The sequence below is a fragment of the Hippocampus bargibanti genome, linkage group LG12 (genome assembly GCF_051943395.1).
Source record: "Hippocampus bargibanti isolate YZ-2025 linkage group LG12, ASM5194339v1, whole genome shotgun sequence".
NCBI classification, from domain to species: Eukaryota; Metazoa; Chordata; class Actinopteri; order Syngnathiformes; family Syngnathidae; genus Hippocampus; species Hippocampus bargibanti.
Window position 1 is genome coordinate 2212588 of NC_142745.1, and position 24192 is coordinate 2236779.

The window sequence follows — 24192 nt, forward strand, 5'->3', positions numbered from 1 at the left end:
TTATTTTATTTATTTTATTTTATTTATTTTATTTTATTATTTTATTTTAATTTACTGCCATTCATAAATTTATTCAGGAATTAAAAATACGATGTAGAGCACCATTCCCGAATTTGTTTTTTTTCATGCCTGGGTGCTGATAAAGGGCTGGCATGGCCTCTGGCAATATATTTTTTTCCCAGAAGGGGGCAACATTTGCCTTTTTTACGTTAGTGCTTTGTTCAAGCTTCAGCTGTTGTGAAAGCACTATATAAACCAATATGTATGTATTGCATTGCATTTTGGGCAGCTGCCCTCATTTCAAGCTCATATAACTCCAGACCCATATAATTTAGGAATTAACTATTTTTTTTCTGGTGAAAAAAGAGAGTCCAAGGTTTTTAACGCTGCATTGAATGTTCATGAAACTCAATAATAACTCAATATTCTGTAGGTCCTGGAATTTGAGTGACAATGACAAAAACCCTAGCACTTAAGTGGACACATTTTTGCACATCTGGCAGTGAATGAGCTAAAATTAGCACAATGCTACAAAAAAATCCCTTCTCACTGTCACGCACGGGCGACATCTCCACATTCGCACGAGACGGCGTCCATGTGCGACGTACATGGCTGCAAACATCTGCAGCCCAACAACATCTGTCGAGGAGACGTGCCGCATCGGCGATGCACATGATGCACAAGCGCGCGCTCCGATGTACAAATAAACGTCATCCGTCGGATTCTCATCCCTTTCCGTTTTTTCCCTCGCACGCACCCCCCAAAACACACGGCTGCTCGGAACTCACGCGCACGGGAGCGAGCTCATTTACACAAACTGGAGGAAGGACTAAAAATAGTCAGCCTATGATGTGATGCTGTGTGTGTTTTTTTTAAATATGTGTTTGTGATTGTCAAGAGTGACGAACGAGAGAAGGAGAGCGAGAGGATGGAAAAGTGAAAAGGAGGCTTTCGCTCGTGCAGTCAGTGACAAACACAAAGTGACAGGCGTGGCAAAGATGGTGAGTCCCCTTTGATTTCAAATGAATGTCAGAGGGAGGGAGGAGGGGGGACCCGAATGCATAAGTAACATCTTTTAGATATGTGTGGTCTGTTTTCATTGCCGCCGGGCCGACACCGTGCTCCGCGTGTACTGTACGACTTACCCCCGGAAGGGTCTTCTGCTCGTGCAATGCATTCTGGGCTTTCAGGGCCGATTCCCTGGCACAGTAAGTAAGGAAGGCGCAACCTGGAACACAGCAAAAGAGAAATGATATCATGTGAGCAAGGGGACAAAGAGAAAGCGACATACGTAGGCGGGCGCGAGAGCTAAAAACAAAGCAAACGCACAGCGCCCGGGCCTGTCGCCGTTATTCCAATCAGGAATGCGGAATATTGACCACGCCGAGCGAACACAGGCAACGTTCCGATCCGCATGAGCGCCGTCAAGTCTACACGCGGAAATTAAGAAGGACAAAATATCTGCTGGCTTGCAGATTTGCGCAATATGCCGCGTGAGAGCTGCTCCCCCCCGACAATCACGTCAGATGTGACGGAGCTTCCAGGCTGCCAGTTATTCAGTCGCCCATCGCGCTCTTCTAGCGGCTGTGACACAGATAGACATTTTCCCTGACAGCCCCCCTCCCCCCACTCCTCCCCCCTTTTCTTCCACTCTTCATTCGTCCAACTCTCACTCCACATGTTGTTTCAAGACTACCCACAATCCTTGTGAAGATGGGAGACGCAGGAGGTGAGGCAGAAGAAGAAGAAGAAGAGACCAAAGGGAATGGGGAAGCCTCTCCCTCGCCATCCCATAATAATAATCCATTTCATTTTTTTCAAAACTCTCAAGGTCACTTTACAGTCAATAATGACAGCGAGGAGGAGAATGTTACTATCAGAGGGTTGACAGGCTGTCAATCTTCACATGGAGGGAAATGATTCATGGCGATGATGACAAATGAATAAAACATGTCTAAACACGGCATCGGCGGAGGAAATGGTGACGTGATTCAAGTCGACAACCCCCCCAAAAAATCCTTCAAAAGAAGCATTTTGTTCCGTGTCATCAAGGTTTGAGCAAACGGGCTCATCCTGATTGCACGCAATATGTCGTCGTATCTCCTTGAGCATGTGTCAATAGAAGCAAGTCATGACAGTGCATATACCATCCCAAAAATGTCAACGTACTGCAGTACAACGACTTTTTTTTGTCATCTTCAAACTGTCACCTTTACAATTGATGAAAAAAAAGTCGTTAACAAAGCAAAAATAAACAACTGAGATGTCTGAACATTATTTTTTAACACTTTGCTTTTCAGTTTCCTCTGTCAACATTGATAAAGTGATTAGGGTAAAACGAAGTTAGTGGGTGGAGGGAGGGAGAGCGAGAGAAAAAGAGAGACAGCGAAATAATAATAATAATAATATTAATAATACAGTAAAGTCTCGTTATATCGATAGTCCCGGTTATATCGATACTATTTCTATGCACGCATGGAGAAAATTACATGCAAACAGGGTCGGATATATCGATAGTCCCGGTTATATCGATATTTTTTCGGACTCCCTTGAATATCGATATAACGAGACTTTACTGTATTAATATTAATAATACAGTAAAGTCTCGTTATATCGATATTCTCGGGAGTCCGAAAAATATCGATATAACCAGGACTATCGATATATCCGACCCTGCTCGCATGTAATTTTCTCCTTGCGTTCGTTCATAGAAATAGTATCGTAATAAGCGGTACTATCGATATAACGAGTAATAATAATACATTTGATTTCTAAGTGCCTCTCAAAGTCACTTTACAGTCACAGGATCAGTTTTTGTGTGGGTGAGCAGCGGCAGCCACACGCGCCAGCGTTCAATCAACCCGGAAGTAACTCCAACAGATAGAAAGCTAATAGCTAGATAGCTGGCCAGCTAAATAGCAAATACAGAGCTAACCAGCCAGCTCGATAGCTAATAGCTAGATAGCTAGTTAGCCAGCAAATAAGAAAGAGAGAGAGAAAGACAAGAGGGAGTGAGATACAGAGAGAGAAAGTAGAGAGGGAGAGAGTGCTAGAGAGGGAGAGAGACACAGAGATAGATAGAGAGGGGGATGCTTGGTATGGGAGAGACAGAAAAGGGGAGTGTGGTGATAAGATCAGCGAGCTTCTGTGAACACCCTCCCCCCCCTCCCCTATGTCCTACACTTGCTGCTTATCTCAAACGGTGCAGACACCCAAAAGGGAGGCATCGCCACGGAGGGGGTGAGCAAAGATCGCTTCATACATGCCAAGTCAATGATGTCTGTGGGTCGGACCGACTGCCATTGGATTGGATTGGATTTCCCTTTATTAGTCTCGCAGTGGAGAAATTTACATTTCACAGCAGCAACGTTGTGAAAGGAAGAAGAAAGAAAAGAAAGAAGTAGAAAAACTAAATACAGGAGCTGCTGTCAATGCAGCCACTCTCACGGGGCGCCATCTTGAAGTCAAAAGAACAAATAAAAAAACATAAATAACAAATAATATGACAACACAAAGACACAGAAAGTCATTTATTCTTAAACACTTTCTGGACCCTCTTCTTCTCACCAGTGGATCAAAGACGTCATGGTGGAATGTGCACGTCCGCTACAAGCTAAATGTTAAAAGCAAACACGAAGCGGTAGCATCCATTGAAGAAAAGAGACTGTCTCACATCTCCAGTCCCACTTAAATCCGCTTCAATTCCAAGCCGCGACAGTTCCACATACGCATCACGAGGCCTATCACACCAAGCAATATTAAAACAATTCGTTTTAAAAAAAATGCATGTGTGTTTAGGGTTCCCGGTTGCTCACCAACTTGCCGATTGATATGAAATGTATTATTATCATTATTGTATTGTATTAATATTATTCAGAATTTATTCATGTCAGGCATATTTTTGAACAGCTAAAAAGGTACATATGGTGTCCCTGGATCCGGATTAGAATCATTCTATGAAATAAAATACATTTCATACTGAAAGAAAGCCATGAGAGGCCACTTCCATCTTGTCCCAAGAGAGACTGAAAAATCACACACCCCGCCAGTCGCGAATCCGTCTCACATTCATGACCGAGCGTAATATTTCTGCCGATATTAAAGGACAACCGACAGCACTTTTTTTTGTTTCCTAACTGACATCTGAAAAACGTTTTATAGCATCTAAAATACCCAAAACATGCAGTATTATATTTTTAGTCAAATGCAAAACACCAATAAAAATGACTTAAAGTGTCCAAAATCTGCAAAAAAATGAACCCGGAAGTGGCCAGTTTCAGAAGGTCCCGCCCCCTTCTTCGTGGCATCACGCCAAGACGTCTTGCCTAGCTGGAGAATCAAAACAATGGCTTCAGATTCGGAGAATATGCTTTCTTGTTACTCATCCAGTTATGAATATGATTCAAATAGTTCTGAAGAGGAAAGCATACATGTTTGCAATCGATTAAAGAATTTATTCCGTGCCATTTTGAGGTATGTGGGGGTGGGAAATGTATCACCAAAAAAGAGGCAGAAAATGGCGACCAAGCTCCGTGTGAGGAATTAATCAGCCCGTTTCCACAGGCTGATAAATTCCTTACATGGAGCTTTGTCGCCCTTTTCTGCCTCTTTTTGGTGCAACACGACGTTTTCAGACCAAACAAGTACAGCAAAGTGCGTTGACGTGATGGAAGGACTGCTACAATGTGTCCATTTTTCAGTCAGGGGCGTTCCTTCAGTGACGTAACGTGAGGACTCGTCACCAACTCAAAAACAAGACTTCCGGAATTTTCAGCGCAAGTCTTAATAGGTAAAATATAGCTACATGCGGTGGAATCTTTGTCAAATACGCTCAGTCGAAGGACTCAGCTATTGTCGGCCTCATTACAGAGGGAGACGATAGGGAGTACAGGGGACTGACAAAGGACTTTGTGGACTGGTGCCAGCAGAATCACCTCCAGATCAACACTGGCAAAACCAAGGAGCTGGTGGTGGATTTCTGCAGGAAACAATCGTCACCTGCACCATTGAACATCCAGGGTTCGGACATTGAGAGGGTGACCTCCTACAAGTACCTGGGTGTTACTCTCAACAATAAACTGGACTGGACAACAAACACGGATGCCCTAATCAAAAAGGGACAGAGTCGCCTCTTCCTCCTCAGGAAACTGAGGTCTTTTGGAGTTCAGGGGTCACTCCTAAAGACTTTCTATGACTCTGTGGTGGCATCAGCCATCCACTATGGCATTGTCTGCTGGTCAGGCAGCATCACCACCCGGGACAGAAAAAGACTGGAGCGCTTTGTCAAGCGGGCCAGTTCTGTCGTGGGCTGCTCGCTGGACTCTCTTGAGGAGGTGGGCAATCATTTGAAGCCATTTTACAAATTATGGACACAACTTGTCCGGAGACGTCGGTTGTCCTTTAAAGTTTGCTTTTGACTTTTATTTGAATGTATGTCCGTTCCAATGATAGAACGCTGATAAAATCCGTTTTACGGTGCGGATTTCAGCCCTGGAATGACAATTTCCTTATCAGCCACATGAATCCCCACCACCACCACCCGTGCATCCCTCCTTGAATTATTGTTTCACGCCGTCACTGGACACACGAATTATTTTTGGCCGTCCGGATCCGCCTTGGCGCCACCCAAGACCAGAACGCTAAGGGACAAGTTATTGCTGAGAATTCGCTAATTATCTTGTGCCCATTAATTCGGGGATTGTAAAAAGGATGAGATAAAAAGTTCCCTCTTGACACTCTCTCATTTTATTCCAAGCTGCAGACGCGGGGGGGGGGTTAGAAACTCCCAGTGATCATTAAAACATTTCAGAGCGTCTCAGTATAAAAGGCTGAAAAGAGTCAATAGCATTAAACTCTTTATCCGCGGATCTGCTGAACCCCGCCTCCCAAAAACTTTTGTCGCAGAACTTTTGTTTGATGTCGGCAAATTTCATGCAATGTCAATGCAGATTTCGACATTGCATGTTTTCTTCAAAGCGTCGACAAGTCACGACTTGTTGTATGCTTCGCAGTGGTGGACCTTCAGGGCCTTCTCTGCTGGCATAATAATATCTGAATCACAGACTGATGTTAAAGGACAACCGATGCCTTCGGACAAGTCGTGTCCATAACTTCTACTGAGCGTATTTTACCAAGATTCCACCGCATGTAGCTATATTTTACCTTTTAAGACTTGCGCTGAAGATTCACGAAGTCTTGTTTTCGAGTTGACGATCCCCACGAGACGTCACGTTTGGAGAAAGAAGAAGTCCAAATGTTTATGTATAAATAATAACTATACAGTAAAGTCTCGTTATATCGATATTCAAGGGAGTCTGAAAAAATATCGATATAACCGGGACTATCGATATATCCGACCCTGTTTGCATGTAATTTTCTCCGTGCGTGCATACAAATAGTATCGATATAACCGGGACTATCGATATATCCGATATCGATATAACGAGACTTTGCTGTATTTTTATACTTGTTTGTAGTTCCAACGGTGGTGTCGGTGGTGTGAAATCTCTTTCAAAAATTAACCATCAGTACATCGAATGGAAGCACACCACACTTTTTATATGAGTCAAAGTTGCAGCTGTAGCTGCAGTAAAGGTTGTATAGTCATAAATTAGTTCTAAGGGTTTTGACTCATTCAGACATAGCACTACTGAAGGCCTAGCTGTGAAATACACGACTCGCTACTGATGCTTAGTAAATGGGGAATATTCAGCAAATGGGAAACACAAATTCTGGAAGCAACGGCACCGCACCGGGATATTTGATTCAAGTTGTCTAAAATCGCGGTTACATTTCATGCACCTTTAGTCACATACCGAACGGATTGCGGTCATGCATAAAGTGCACAGCTTATATTTTTAATTCAAAGTACATCCGTATTTGAGTCAAATATCCTTGCTTGGATCTGACGTCAGATGGCAAAACAAAACAAGCGGGCCCTTGAGAGGAATAGTAATTCAATAAAGTGAGCAGCGATTCGTCATATCCCCTTCACCTACACTGACCCCCTCAGATCATTACTCACAACGGTGAATAGATAGCGGATGGAAGCTATTCCAGAGGACAAAAACCTTCCCACTTTCTCCTCGTATCATTCGAAAATCTGAAATTGCCTAACTGTAAAGGCTGATTCAATAAAAGCTAACTTTAAAGCCCACAATATAAACTCGGGGACGCACGACGCTATGTGTGAATAGGGAGTCCAAATAAAGGAAACTTCAATTACAGCTCAGAGCATACTACTTTTTCTTTTCTTCATTGTGTAAAACTCGGCTTGATATTCAGGAGCTGTTCCCATGACTAATGAACGCTGGTCCTCGGATATGATATGATTTCAGCTGAGGCAGGCAGAATTAAGTACCATGAGTATTATGAACCATCAGGTGAATTCATTTATTATTTAATTATTTTAACCAACCAATTTATTTAACCATGAGGTGAATTCTAATGGAATGGCGGCGCCAGCTCACCATCAGGAGACTTTATGCAAATTTCTCAAAGAACGGATTTAGCCTCCCCGATGGGAAAAGACCACAATTTATTATGCAGGTAATGGATGAATAATAATAATAATAATAATAATAATAATAATAATTGGATTTGATGTACCTTTATTCGTCTTGCAGTGGAGAAATTTAAATTTCACAGCAACAAAGTTATGAAAGAAAGAGGAAAGGAAAGAAAGAAGTAGAAGCAGAAAAACATTTAATAATAATAATAATAATAATAATAATAATACATTTAATTTACAAGGGCCTTTCAGAGCACCCAAGGACACTTTAAAATTAAAAGAACAATAAACACCAAAACAATAAAACCATAAATAAAATGATAATAACAATAATAATAATGATAGTAATAATAATAGTAATAAAGTAAAAATAATAATGAATAGTCAAATATAACTGCTACTATCAATAATAATAATTCTGATAAGAAAATATAAGAAAAAAAATGTCTCACAATGGACACCCTCCCAATTCAAAGCAACAAAGTTATGGAAAAGACTAAGTAGAAGACAGAGTACGTAAATAACAGATTCTGTAAATATCAATATAAGCATATTAAAAATGGGTGATCGTTCATCAGGTTTTACTTTGCCAGCTTGTATGTTTATGTTTGTGAAGTTTTAGCCCAATTCGTGGGAAATCAATCGGCGTTCAGACACATTTTTTTTTCTCATGGGGAACCAAATTGGCAACATTGACATCAGACATAAATGTTCTCTGTCTTTGTCTCTGTCTGTCTCAGTCTCTCTCTCTATGTCTCTATATCTGAATGTCTGTCTCTCTCTCGCTCACTATTTTGTATGCATCTTCTATTTGGTCTGCTGGTTTTAAAAGGTCATGATTCTCCTTGTAAATATCCCCGTGAAATGGCTATTTAATTAGCTTAAAGGTAGCTAGCAGCCGCTTAATAGGAAGTAATAGTTTGTGCAAGGAGCTGATGTCCCATTCAGTGCATTTAAGACTCTGTAATCCTTCAAGAAAGTGGCCTAGTTCTACTGTATGAGTTTTTTTGTGTGTGTACTGTATTCAGGTGTGAGAATTGAAGAGATGTAGCAACAGAGGGAAGCTATTCACTTATAAAAATAATATTTTTTGGCAACAGGATCACCTCAGAAGGGTGAATATGCATTCGAAAGTGGTTAATCTGGAAATACTGACTGAAGCAAGGTATAGCTAAAGTATTTTCACATCTACATTGACGCTAATATCAAAAATCAATTCTGTAGGTAAGGTAGCATACATGAGTTTGAAACAACGGATTGCCTCAAACTAACCCTGGATAGGTTGCCGGGCAATCGCGAAAGCAGTGCGAGAACAAATTCCGGCTTCGGGATATGGAAACCAGCACACTAGCAATTACCATTGCTATAACGATATCGGCACATAAGCGTAAGATGTCATCGAGCGAATGGCTTCATAGTGTGTTATCGTTAAAGATCCAAATTATTTTCTGCTTCGATTTTACAATGACGCGTTCAGCTGAAATGCCTGTCAAGCACACATTCCGGATGACAGATATTGAATAGATATTTTTGTCTTAACGGCTTTTTAGCCTTGCATCCAAATGATCCATTTGATGACATCGCGGTGGATTTTCACCAAATTTATATTGGCTCACCCTTGAAAATGCACCATAAAAAAACAACAATAAGAATAAATCCAACCTGCTACATCAAAAACTGTAGGCAGGAAGGTAGCCGTAAATAAACCAGGCAAACTCGCAGTGACAGAAAAAGACCCTTGAAATGGTGCGTGTGTGCGTGTGTGTGTGTGTCCCTGAAGATAACAAGTGGCATCTCTCGCCCTGCTTCCCAGCGAGGCTGTCTCTAAGCTGTGCTAATCGATTGGCGAAGGAGGAAAAAGGGTGAGCTTTAATGTGTTGCATGTGAAGGATTTACTGGAGAGCAGAGCCTCGGAATCAATGGACTAGAAAATGCATCATTAGGATAGTGTCAAACACACACACACACACACACACACACGCACACACACCGCGTCAACCCAACCAACTTCAACCCATTCACTCCTCCTTTCTCCTCCGGTGCTCGTCCAGTGAGAGTTAGAAAGAGAAGACCCACAAAATGGACTTGCGTATACGTGCAGTGCAGTGACGTACAGTCAGGGGAGGCGGGCCTCACCTGTCACCATGAAAATATCAAATGACAAAATAAATTAAACAGTGATTTGTACTTTAACGTTCTTTTCCATTTAACTTCACAATTTTTGGATTTTTTTTTCCCAAAATCGCTGAATTTTCACATTTACCGTTCAAATACTAAGTGGAGACGAACGGTGAGGCAGCAGCCGGCTGAGCCTCACCATGGATTGCGCAATTACTATGCAAAATGTCCCTCTGCATATCGCTATTAAAGTGTTCAAAAGCTTTTAGTATATGAACTAAATTTCTACAGTTTAGCTGGCGTATATAATGTACAGTCATTGGACATTATAAACACTGTACGACAGTGTTTATTTTATTTTTATTTTTTAATCAAAACTGTATGCATAGGTGAGGCACACAGTTCTCCTGCCTCATGACAGGGGGCGCTGGTGATTACAGATTCTTTGCAACTCCTCGGCTGCAGAATAATAGAATTAGTGACAGCAAGCTACAGTCAACAGTTAGCAAGTTAAGTGCAACCATCCAGTCATTTTTTCGTGTTGCTTGGCCTTATTTTCAGAATGGTGGATTACATATCTAAATTGAAAGAATGTTCTAAACTGGACTTTCAATCGAAACAGGAGATAATAATTAAAGGAAGACCAACACCGGACTGTATAGCTCACAAACGGTGATGGATGAATGTTAATCTCCTGGACAGCTTCTCAGCTTTTTGGCCAAGAAGGATGTCATTGAAACTATTCCTGAAGCGACAAATTTGCTCCAGCTCGTGCTTACTGTTCCAGCTACTACAGCATCAGTGGAGCGCTCATTCTCAGCACAAAAGACTGAAAACGTGTATACAGTCGGAACAGGACTGATCAAGGACGACTTTCTTCACTGGCAGTGATCTCCATTGAGACAGAGAGACTTGGACTTCATTTATAAGTAAAAGTAACACGATAGTAACACTTTTTGAATTCTTTTTTTTCGATGCTAGAGTTTAGATAAAAAATGCTGACATGACATTTTAAACAAAACATGTTAACTGTTTCCGATCAAATGGTGAATAAGCTACTCTGTGGAGTTCATATGTTTGTAAATCTGACTGTGATGACGTCAGTGCCTCACCAGCCATGAACCTCACCGCACGTCACTGGTGCAGTGTGCACCCTCATGTTGTAAAGTGCGACAATATACACTGAGTTTGGCTCCTGTGCGTGCGTCCCAAATATCCCGTCCGCACAAATTGTCAAATCCTACCTCAGCCATTTTGTCAGCCAATGTTTGAGTGACCCAATTTTAGCTTCCCATTCGATGAATAATTAAATTCCCAACGACTCCTCAGGTGAACCCCCCCCCCCCCCCCGTTCCTCCATCTCACCTTGTTACACCGCACGTGTCCACCAGTGAACGGTGAAGCGATTGCGAAACAGATAGGAAATGGAGATTGGTGGGCTTTTTCTCATTTTTTTTGTGACAAACTCATTAAAGCTGTTTAGTATTTCCCAAAGGAACATTCTACTGATCACATCTGTCTTTGCCTTCTCGGAAATAAATCATCTTTCGACTTGGAGATGATTTGGCCAATAGGACTGCTGGGATGGAGGAGGACTAAAAATAGCACAGTCTAAACACACAACAATGAATGATGTTGACTCATGCAGGGATCGAGCTCTCAAACGACTGTTTGGTTACACGATATGCATTATGTACTGTTTGTAGGACGCACAATGGGGCACAAAATTTAGTTTTTCCATCCATCCAATCATCAAATCACAGCTTTGACACAATGTGGTCACAATTCACAAGGCCTATTAGCTCTTTTGAATTATTTTAAAGGACAACCGACGCTTCCAGATAAGTTGTGTCCATACTTTGTAAAATCACTTCAAATGACTTCTACTGAGCGTATTTTACAAAGATTCCACCGCATATAGCGAGATTTTACGTTTTAAGACTCTCGCTGAATATTCAGGAAGTCTTGTTTTCGAGTTGGTGACGATTCCTGATATTTATATATCCTGATATATATATATATATATATATATATAGTAAAGTCGCGTTATATCGATATTCAAGGGAGCCCGAAAAATATCGATATAACCGGGACTATCGATATATCCGACCCTGTTTGCATGTAATTTTCTCAGTGCGTGCATAGAAATAGTATCGATATAACCGGGACTATCGATATATCCGATAGCGATATAACGAGACTTTACTGTATATATATATATATATATATATATATATATATATATATATATATATATATATATATATATATATATATATATATATATATATAGTCAATGGACGGACGGATGGATGGATGCCTACTCCAATCCTATAGGTGGCAGTAATGGGCTTTCTAAAGCTATTGCAACTATTTAGGCAAACAAAATGTCCACGTTCCATCTTCACACTTCAACGAACTGAAAAAACATGCTTGGGAAATCAGAGGCAAGCCCACGCAAGCGTAAAACGAACAGGCAATCTTTTAGTATGCCAAACACGATTCCGCCGTGCTGCTTGTAAACACTTTGTGATGTGAATTCATCCGAACTGGAGTGATAAAAGAAGTGTTTTCTTTTTGAGCCTCCTTCATAATATGACATTAAAATGTAAATTTCCATCTCTGACCCAATTAGAGGCAAATCGAACAGATGGATGTACGCTATAAGTCGGGAACACATGTCGAGGGTCGGGCCCATTACTCAAAAGTGCGTCTGCGGAGGAATCAGATGTGTCAGGGAGGACATAAAAGTGTGGGGCACGGGAGCGCTCCCGTGTCTTGTCCCCTGGGTAAAACACTTACAGGATAAACACTGCCATTAATATTCTTCTGTGCGCCTCTCCGCTCGGCTCGCCCGTCTTCTCCTTCCCTTTCCCCGTCCTATTATCCTGCCTCGGCGGACATCCCGTCCTGTCCCGTCCTCCTTGCCAATGTGCAAAAGCTGGAGATGAGAGGACGATCCGAACGCGGGAGGGTGAGTGCGGGGGGAGGCAGCATGAATCATTACACTTCCTGTTGTTCCGTGCAGTCCGAGGGAGGAAAAGAGACGATGCCCGGGGGGGCCCCGATTGATTCTGGAGATTTAATTGGGTTTATTAGCCAAGATGTTGAGGCCCCGCGAGGAGGCTCCCAGAGGCCGTCGGCATCCTCCCGCCCCTCCCGTCTTTCCCTCACCCGTCGCCTCTCTTCTGAAGGAGAACTCCTGCGTAATTGTTTTCCCTCCATCTTCTATGTCATTGTCAGATGGGTCCTGCGGGATTATTAGCAACCCCGCGTCCCTCAATAATTCATCCAGAGCTATTTATACACAGATGGAGAGTCCTCTAAAGTCTCCCCCAGTGAGCTTATCTGACGCTTAGACAGAGAGACAGAGAGAGAGAGAGAGACAGAGAGAGAAAACAGGGCTACAAAGGGAACGCTAGACAGAGAGAAAATGGGAGTGACACAAAAAGACAGTAAGAAGGATGGAGAGAGGCAATCACAAAAAGAAAATGCAAAGAGAAGCAAAGCGAGTGTGACAGTGAATAAAAAGAGCAAGAGCCCCGGCGACGGCAACCACGCTTTAGGTAGACACAATGACAACTTTTGTGAGCTTTCAAGGAGAAAGTCTGCCTTGCCAACGCGAACAAAAGCACCATACCCTCACAGAACAGTTTCATGGATTTTCATCTATCCCCCATTTAACACAATTAGGATGTTTGCAAAGCTAACATGTCGGTAGTCACTCGCCATATAGGAAGGACACGTGAAAGACATTCAACCATTTCCATACCTACAGAGTAACAACCGCCATTTGCAATGTGGCAAAAGCAACAAACCGTCCGACAGCCATTTTTCTAAATCACTTGGGAACGCACCAAGTTAGATTACCGTATTTTTCGCACAAAGGCGCATGTGGGGAATCGCTCGCTGTATTGGAAGGACAGGTGAAAGACATTCAGCCATTTCCATACCGACAAAGTAACACCGCCATCTACAATGTGGCAACCAACCATGCACCAGCCATTTTTAAATTCACTTCGGAACGCACCAAGTTACATTACCGTATTTTCCGCACTATTAAACTCACCTTAAAGCCTTCAATTATTTCAAAAGCGGACTTTATGATCCAGTGCGCCTTATATATGGATTTTTTTTTCAAAGATGTCATTCGCCTTATAGTCCAGAAAATACGGTATTCACGTTACACGGCATATCTGATCCCGGGGCAAGCAGATACAAGTCTGAAAGATAAAGCGCCATACGCGTTTGTAAGTGGTCGTAAAAGAGACCACGTGAGCGTGTTTCCAATGTATCGACTGATTCATGCGGAGCATTCACAAGCATTCGCCGCGCAGTGAGATACGGCATCAGTTCCCGTTCTCCACACGGGACATTAGGCCATGAGGAAACAAAGCAAAAAAAGGAGAGGCAATAAAGAGCAACCCCCACCCCTGTTTGGGGGGTTTGAAATGGTGGCAAATAGATGCTAAGCTTCACAATACTACCCCCAAAAAATTGCTACTATTGTTGTTGTAATTTGTCTTTGGTAAACATATTCACAAACGTCCACAATTTGGCCTTAGTGTCACCAAAAGTTGCAGAATGTCACAAAAGGCAGAAGAAACTCCCTGATTTTTGCTATCAACTGAATAAATGACAGCGAGACCGTTTAGTGAGTTAACATCATGTAATGCTCCACATTGTGATAAACGAAAACTAACAAAAATGGACAAATTCTTTATTAACAGGTTTTACGTTGGTTGGACCTCTTTCGCCATCAAACTATTATCAATGAAGTAAAATCAGGTGTATTATTTTGTTCTGATTCACTGCTTCACAGTGTTGACAAATAAAAATTAAATCCTTGATCAGCACGATAAAGCGCTCGTCAGACCTCTGGCAATGTTTTTCCTTCCCACGATGGGGCAGCGTTTACCTTTTGTACAGCCGCCCCCACTTTCAATGCAGATAACGCTACAACTAAATAAGCTCAAAATAAACTTTTTATTTTCATTAAAGCAGAGAGTCTAAGGTTTTTTTTACGCTGCATTGAATGTTTATGTAGTCCTAAAACTCAATATTCTGTGGGTCATGCAATTTGAGTGAAAATGACAAAAACCTTGGCACTGGAGTGGACACATTTTTGCACATCGTCTGGCAGTGAATGAGTTATTTATCCATTTGTTTATCCATTCATTTTATTATTTATGCATCCATTTATAAATTCATTCATGTGTTTATTTATATGTATTTAATTATCTAATTATTTATTTATCCATTTGTTTATTCATGTATTTAATTATTTATTTATTTATTTATTTTTATTCATTCGTTTATTTATTTATTCCTTAATTCAAAGTAATATCTATAGGAAGAGCCGCTGTTGCAAAAGTCACAATACATTCTTATTGAGTTGCTCAGAAAAAAAACAGACTATCATTTTATGATGTTGCATAACTCGAAGCATCTGCATCCTATTCCTGTGGAACATGTGATCTCTTTTTCAATTTGAGCAGTTGTGGTCGTAATATTTTGAAACGTGATGCTGGAAGCCAGTTTTATCTTTTTTTTTTTCTTTCTTGTGGTGCTCGATGAGAGTGTGTGTGGGTGTGTGTGTGTGCGTGTGTGTGTGTGTGTGTGTGTGTGCGCGCGTCTACATATTATTGATGAATAAGCTGCAAAGGAAGCTCGCTTTCACCACCAACATCCCCCCTCCCATCCTCCTACGGCTCTCTCCCTCACAAACACACATAAATTGTGCTCTGGGGGAAGCCATGTTTATCAAATAATGAATGTTCAGACTCATGTGGATGCAAACATATACACACACACACACACACACACACACACACACACACACACACACACACACACACACACACACACACACACACACACACAAAACGCTATTTCTATACATTCCATGAAATCATTCCACAGCAAGTGAGGGGCTGGGAGTGGATGACCAGGATTCCCATCTCCCGTTCTGTGATTAAAGAAGCAAACTAATGGACTTCGTCTCATCGGGAACAACCCGAGCAGAGAAATGTTGCCGATCTCGGCAAGCATTAAATTGCAAATTCTCTGTAATTACTTTCTGTCCAGATCTTTCCCCCCCCGATAGATCTATGCATCGCCAAAACACGGCGAATGGTGAAGCAGCAAACCCAGCTGAGTCCCCACTCACCAGCCAACCGAGCGAGCCGCCAGCCAGAGGGGAAATGCAGATAATAGAAGGTCCTTGTTTATTTTCATACAATTGCGCGCCATGAAATTTCATATGATTTCCTTTTCAAGCTGCGACCCGATGCAAGTAAGCCTAGACTGAAAACACAGCGGGATGAAGTCTGTGAATGATCATGAATCGTACGCTATTTTACGGACTATAAGGCACACCCAAAGTCACGCACTACTTTTTCTACGGGGGAAATGGAGTCAATGGCCGCTGACAGAAATGGCCAGTTGTGGCTCAATATTACTTCACATATAAGGCATATAAGGTAACTCTCAAGTACGCTTTACAGTCGCGGTATAGTCTGTGTAGTAAGCCTCTTTCGTGCTTCGGACTAGACGGTGACTGTAAAGTGTACTTGAGAGTTTTGAAAGGCGCTTAGAAAGAGGAGTCCATGTGGCTTTTAGCAGACATCGTAACACAAACATTGCATTGTGCACCATGACGACAACTGGAGCAAAATCTTCAGCAAGGGATATTTACCATAAATTAAAGGACAACCGACGTCACATTTTTGTTTTTTAACTGACATCAGAAAAATGTTTTATAGCATCTAAAATACCCAAAACACGCAGCATGATAGTTTTAGTCAAATGCAAAACACCAATAAACACTTAGTGTACAAAATCTGCAAAAAAATTAGCTGTGAATTGGCCATTTCAAAACAATGGCTTCAGATTCGGAGAATATGCTTTCTTGTTACACATCCAGTTATGAATATGATTCAAATAGTTCTGAAGAGGAAAGCATACATGTTTGCAATCGATTAAAGAATTTATTTGTGGCAGTTTGAGGCAACATTGGGGGGAAATCCCAAAAAAAGAGGCACAAAATGGCGACTTCCTCTGGCCACCTCCGTTTCCACAGGCTGATAAATTCCTTACATGGAGCTTGGAAGCCCTCTTCTGGCGGCTTTTGGGTGCAACACAAGGTCCCCAGACCAAACAAGTACAGCAAAATACATTGACGTGATGGAAGGACCGCTACAATGCGTCTTTTTTACAGTCAGCGGCGGTCCTTTTGTGACGTCACGTATGGACTTGTCACCAACTCAAAAACAAGACTTCCTGAATATTCAGCGCGAGTCTTAAAACGTAAAATATAGCTATACGCGGTGGAATCTTTGTAAAATACACTGAATAGAAGTCATTATTATCCATTTCATTTATAAGCGCCTTTCAAAACTGTCATTTGAAGCCATTTTACAAATTATGGACACAACTTGTCCGGAGACGTCGGCTGTCCTTTAAGCGAGAGAGCATTTGCAATAGGTACTTTCCTTAATTAAAAAAAATCCTTTATACTACGCAACAATTATTTTTTTTTTGCAATTAGTCGTCTTATTGTGTCTCAAGTTGTGAAAAATGGGGCAGGCAACTTTATGGCCGGGCAGGCAACTTTTTAGAGTTGTCTGCCCTGGTGTCCGCTAACTTTTTGTCATAAATTTCAGACACTGCTAAAGCCAAAACATGAGTGAAAATGAGCGAAAGGATGTCGCTTAATGATTGGTGTAAGATCCCGGCTAATATGGAGGGGGCACACTTTACTTTGGGTTTCTCTGAGAGCGGCGGGGGTCGAATGCAGCTCTCATCCAAAGAAGGTCATTCCCCTTTCTTGGCCCACGATGGCCACAGAGTGTAGCACTTAAATCTGGCAAAACTCACTCTTATAAATTACAGCAGAGGGCGGAGAGGTCAACGCCTGGCATGGAAGTAGGCCAGAAACGATCAATCAGTGAGGGCCACATCTGTCTCTGGGACTCCCTCCATCTTTGAACTCTTTTCCTTGCCTCCTCCTCCTCACAGGATTGCCTCACTCCTATCCCGCCTCTGACTCACATTGTACAATCTCGCCAGTGTGGGCCGAATCTCTTGCCTCTCCCTTTTTTTGCGACCGTCTGCCCTTTTGATGCAATTGTCTTTGTGTTCTCCCGCACCTCTTTCAACACGTTCGATTCCATCACCAACATTCCATTTATGAGCTCTATGTCGTTTTGACGCTCTCTTGCACCATCTCCCTCTGCAACCGAGTATTTTTCTCCATCTGATCTAACGCATGGGTGTCCAAGTCAAGGGCCGGGGGCCAAACCTGGCCCACCACATCTTTATATTCGGCCCATGAAAGAAAATCGAGCAGGTCAAATTTTAATGATTCTTGCTAAAGTCCGAACCAAATTTTCAAATTGTTACATGTAAACCACAATAACAGTATTTATTTCTTACAAATTTGAAAAGTTATTATTCATTAATTTGTTGGGCGATCTACATGTAATGTGAGGAGGGATTAAAGGACAAGCAACACCATTTTTTTTGTTTCCTAACTGACATCAGAAAAACGCTTTATAGCATCTAAAATAGCCAAAACATGAAGAATGATATTTTTAGTCAAATGCAAAACACCAATAAAAATTACTTAAAGTGTCCAAAAACTACTTCAAATTAAACCCGGAAGTGGCCAGTTTCTGAAGGTCCCGCCCCCTTGTTCGTGATGTCATGCCAAGACGTGCTCGAGAATCAAAACAATGGCTTCAGATTCGGAGAAGATGCTTTCTTGTTACTCATCCAGTTATGAATATGATTCAAATAGTTCTGAAGAGGAAAGCATACACGTTTGCAATCGATTCAAGAATGTATTCCGTGTCATTTTGAGGCATCTGGGCAGAAATGTAGCACCCACAAAATGCAGAAGATGGCGCCAAAGCCCCGTTGGAAATGGGCTGATTTGTCTCCTGGAAATTTGTGTGAGTGAATATCAAATAGTTGTCTTGGTGCAACATACAACGATTCATCATCACGTTATTCATGTGTTTTCCTTCTAATTTCGCCATCAACACGAAGTTTTCAGACCAAACAAAGTACTGCAAATGCATTGTGTGTCCTTTCTCGGTCAGGGGCGTTCCTTCAGTGACGTAGGGTGAGGACTCGTCACCAACTCAAAAAGAAGACTTCCTGAATATTCAGCGCGAGTCTTAAAAGGTAAAATATAGCTATATGCCGCGGAATCTTTGTAAAATACGTTCAGTAGAAGTTATTTGAAGCGATTTTACACATTATGGACACAACTTGTCAGGGACGTCGGTTGTCCTTTAAACATTCTAATGCCCCCCCCCCCCAATCAATAAGGGCCCACGAAAGGAAACCGTAACTACAATGTAGCCCGCGGCAAAAAATGAGTTTGACACCCTTGGCCTAACGTATGGTTGGAATGATGATATTGCCCAATTTCTGAGGCAAATGGTTTGGTTGCAAATGGGAACATATCATATAAGCACGCGGGCGCTCTCGCTCATTTCTTAACGGCGCACCAAACATCACACATTTCTCGTGAGGAAATTTACAGTCGTTATGAAAGGAAAGAATTGCAAAGCTGCTCCGAGTTGCTAGCGTCAGATGTTCTTCTCGCATCTGCTCGAGAGAAGTCATATTTTTTAATGAAGGATGGATGCTGACTCTGGGAGTCTGAATCCGCAACGTGGTCTCACTCGCAGCAGAGTGAGACAGCCCATTAAATGGAACTACAGTAAAGTCTCGTTATATCGATATTCAAGGGAGTCCGAAAAAATATCGATATAACCGGGACTATCGATATATCCGACCCTGTTTGCATGTAATTTTCTCCGTGCGTGCATAGAAATAGTATCGATATAACCGGGACTATCGATATATCCGATATCGATATAACGAGACTTTACTGTATATTTCGCAAAAGAAGCCAATGTGTTACTCACACCATTTAGCTCGCAAGAGTCTGGGTCACGCGTACCACAAATACGCACCAAAAAATGGTGTGCTGCGATCAACATTGATGGACGAAGCATGTCTGATTTTTTTTGCCATTTGGGCTTACCGTGTTTTCTTGTACTGTACTTTTTTTGACATCGTACAAGTGCCTGTTGTGTGAATTTCAAAGATAGAGTCAGATCACCTCATCTCAAGGCGTCCGCTCACGTCATCAGAAAATCGTTTACGGCAAGGGCGTTAACTTCAATTTTGCCGCGGGCCACATTGTTGTTACGGTTTCCTCTCGGGGGCCGTTATGAATTTGGGGAAGCTCTTAGAATGTTTCATCCTCTCCACATATTACATATAGAGCACACAGCAAAAAAATAACGAATAACTAGTTTTCAAAATTTAAAGGACAACTGACACCATTTTTTTTGTTTCCGAACTGACTTCAGAAAAACGTTTTAGAGCATCTAAAATACCCAAAACACGCAGGCTGATATTTTTAGTCAAATGCAAAACACCAATAAAAATAACTGAAAGTGTGCTAAATCTGCAAAAAATTGAGCTGCGAATTGAGCATTTTCAGATAGTCCCGCCCCCGCCTTGCTTGAGAATCAAGACAATAGCTTCAGATTCAGAGAAGATGCTTTCTTGTTACGCATCAAGTTATGAATATGATTCAAATTGTTCTGAAGAGGAAAGCATACATGTTTGCAATCGATTAAAGAAGTTCTTCCGGGTCATTTTGAGGCATCAGGACTGATGTGTAGCGTCACAGAAAATGCAGAAGACGGCGCCCAAGCTCCGTTGGAAATGGGCTGATTTGTCCGCTTGGAATTTGTGTCAGCGAATATCAAATAGTTGTCTTGGTGCAACACACAACGATTCACCATCACGTTATTTATGTGTTTTCCTTCAAATTTCGCCATCAACACGAAGTTTTCAGACCAAACAAAGTACCCAAAATGCATTGTGTGTCCTTTCTCGGTCAGGGGTGTTCCCTCCGTGACGTGACGTCAAGACTCGTCACCAACTCAAAAACAAGACTTCCTGAATATTCAGCGCAAGTCTTAAAACATAAAATACAGCTATATGCGGTGGAATCTTTGTAAAATACGCTCAGTTGAAGTCATTTGAAGTGATTTTACAAATTATGGACACAACTTGTCTGGAGGCGTCGGTTGTCCTTGAAGTAAAAAAATAATGACTGTTATTGTGGTTCACATGGCACAATTTGAAATTTTGGTTCAGACATTAGCAAGCATCATGCCACTTGACATGCTTGATTTGCTTTCGCGGGCCGAAAAAAAATGATGTGGCGGGCCTGATTTGGCCCCAGGGCCTTGACTTTGACACCTGCGGTTTACGACGTGAAACCAAAGCTCTGGAAAACTTACCGACTCCCATTTTCTCGATTCGGGCCTTGGTTTTGAATAATTCAACAGGATCTTTTGGAAAGACCTAACCCTCATGCCCACCTTCCTCTTACAAGTCGACGTGGTGCATTTTTAATTGAATGCATGAAAAAAGAATGACGGCAGACGGTTAAAATAAAAAATAAAAAAGTTTGAAAATCTGGCCGCTTTTGCGTAGTCACGGAGGATCAGAGATCCAAACTGCAAATCCACAGAAGGCCAATGCACTGAGATCACCGACACGCGTTCTATCCAGGAGAAAAAGAATACAAGGTGAAGTAATCTCTATTCTTGTGAATCCAACCGACACGGCCGAATATGCCACTGGCAGTTACGATTTACCGTTTCCTGGAGGATAAACACCGACTTGGCTTTCTGGAAATGATCACTCTTTTTCACTTGATGACTTTGATATAAAATAATGGACCATCCAAAGAGTCAAAAGAGGCATTCGATAACGTTCCAAACAAATACAGGATACGCTGGGCAGAAAGCACAACTTGAATTATTGGCGCGTCGGACGTGAATTAATGGCCCACCGACGCTGTTAGCGGTGACAAAATTAAGGTCTATTTTTCATAATACCGCTGCGTCATGCTGCTATTTCCTCATGCAAAGCTTTCTGCAGGGCCGGGCTGCAGCAAAGGGGCTAAATTCATGTGCATAGTAAGGGCTCCATCTGCGCTCGCACGTTAAATATTAATATTACTATTAAACATAGACAGTCGCAATTGAGCATTCCTCTTTAAATGGGAAGCCTGCGCCGTTCTATTGTCCGCGGTATAATCACGCATACATTTGGAGCATTTATAGACAAAAAAGGGAAGGCGGGGTGAGGGGGGGATATGATAAGTGATAAGGGTAAGAAAATACATAAACACAAACACATAAAAACAAATACATACAAAAATAAAATAAATACATAAACACGCAGACACACACGGTGTATACATTATATAATATTTGCGATTATATGAGCTGAAAGTTTAAGATTATCCTATTTAGCAATTGTTGATATCAAATACTGTTTTTTCGTATTTATTTTTTTATCCCGACACAAGATCATGCTTGCCTATGTCTCAACCCAGCCATTCTTTTGCGTTATCCTCCTCTTATTGAGTATAGCTAGCTAGCTAGCTTCCTATCAATTTGAGTTACTTCCGGGTTGAGTGAACGCCGGTGCGTGTAGCTGCCGCTGCTCACCCGCAGAAAAACATATCTTGTGACTGTAAAGTGACCTTGAGAGTTTTGAAAGGCGCTTAGAAATGAAATGTATTATTATTATTATTATTATTATTATTATTATTATTATTATTATTATTATTCAGCAGTGGCTGACTGTGCATGTCATTCTTAGGCCTTCAGTAGTGCTATGTCTGAATCACTTCACAGCTGCGAGTGTGGTGTGATTTAATACATGTCCACTAGAGGGTGCCGTTAGCCAGGAAACAACTTGTAACTTGAAGAAACTTTAGAAATACTGTCTTTAAACGGTTGACATTTTTACTATGAAAACCTCATAAAGTTGCAATATTATTTGCAATTTTGGCTAGCTTTGGAGTTGCCCAACCTTTATTAATGATGTCCATCTATTCATGAGAAGTCCGACTTGAAAATGGCTGAAACAGTAAATTTCCAACTACAGTAAAGTCTCGTTATATCAATATTCAAGGGAGTCCGAAAAAAATCGTCCGGGATCGATATTCCGATTTGCATGTAACTTTCTCTGTACGTGCATAGAAATAGTATCGATATAACCGGGACTATCGATATATCCGATATCGATATAACGAGACTTTACTGTAAATCCATTTCTCCTCGTCCTTCAGCCATTGTGGGTGGGTTGACAAAACCGCTATTAAATCAACACAAAAATGTATTTCCATAAGCAGCTCGCTACAGATACTGTGTGTGAGCTCTGCTAGTATCACTAGCGGATAGTGATGATTGGCTAGCCAATCATGTGACTAGCCAATGGCCTGAAGACCCACCACTGGTGTACAGTATGTTACCCTCCCTGAGGTCTGAAAGTATCGGTCAGAATGCTTTCCGTGACAGTCTACATGGCTATGCTCCTGTCGTTAGCATGCTAATATGTGCACTAGCATCATGCTAGGCCTTCCTCTCCAAATCCTCATGCGACACGCGAGCCAACGGCTTCCTGCTCGGCCATCTCACAGTTCCCCTGCGACAAGAATAGACAAGCGAGGTACCTCTCCTCCTCTACAAATTAGATTCGCTGTATCTCCTCTGACTGCTCCACACTTTTTTTTAATTCTTATTGCTGTTGTTTTTGTTGGTCACTTTGGAGTCATTCCACTGCACGCCTGGTGTGAGCAAGGGTGGCGCTGCCGGCTAAGTGTACCTTTGTAAAGTAGCGCCGTCCTCTGTGACACATGTTGCAGCACAGACAAACACCCGCAAATCGATAAGTTATGCATCTGGCTTTGAAGCAGGACACAAATCGGAGCCTGAGCGCGTATCGTAAGAGAAGCCCAGTGTCGTATTCTGGTATATTCTACACACGCACGCACAAAGATCCCCAAAAGCAAATGCAAGAGGAGATAGAGAAAGATCCCGCAGAGAGGATGATGCAACCGGAGTGAAATTTTTCGTCCGGTACGCGTGCTGCATGAACGCAGACCTGCAGGACAAACGCAGGCTCACGCGCATCCTCGCAGTTTCTTTTTTGTTCAAAGGCAAATTTGGTTTTATCCTCATTTCTGCAGATGGTGTTTCTCTAATGGTAGCCTGCAACATCTAATTGCTTGCAATAAAACACAGCATGAGTCTTTCATGTTTTGGAACGTCGTGACTTTCTGGTTTTTACCAAAAAAACAAGATATCTGTTGTGAGCCTTCGTCTTTAAAATATTCTGGTTCGTGGCGCTTCGGCCCCGCCGCACCTAAATCCCGATCAGTGGCAGACTGCCACGTTCGGATTGGCGACCAACGGGTAGCGCTGTCGGCTCCGCCTGCAGCCTTGCAGGTGCTGGTCGTTCCAATCGGTGGCAGTCAAAAGGACTCCCGGCACGACCATTCGGCGTCGGGTCATTGTATGCATTGTGCTTTGTGTATGCATTGTATGCTGTGCATGTGTTTGTTTCATCTTGGCAGACTTTTACTCTTGGTTTTTCTTTTGATACTTTTTATTTTTCTGTTCAAATGATTTTAACGTTTTTGATTTTTGTTCCTGTTGACTTTATTTTAA

The 24192-nt window shown here is 41.9% G+C and overlaps 1 protein-coding gene across 2 annotated transcripts in view; it reads right to left on the reverse strand.

Moving 5' to 3' along the window:
• The window catches only part of celf4 (CUGBP, Elav-like family member 4), an 86345-nt gene that overhangs the window by 56552 nt on the left and 5601 nt on the right, over positions 1-24192 (reverse strand). For both annotated transcript variants that reach the window (XM_089009873.1, XM_089009872.1), the window contains exon 2: positions 1146-1228. In XM_089009873.1, the coding sequence (XP_088865999.1) occupies positions 1146-1228 (83 nt within the window). The remainder of the gene's footprint in view (positions 1-1145; positions 1229-24192) is intronic.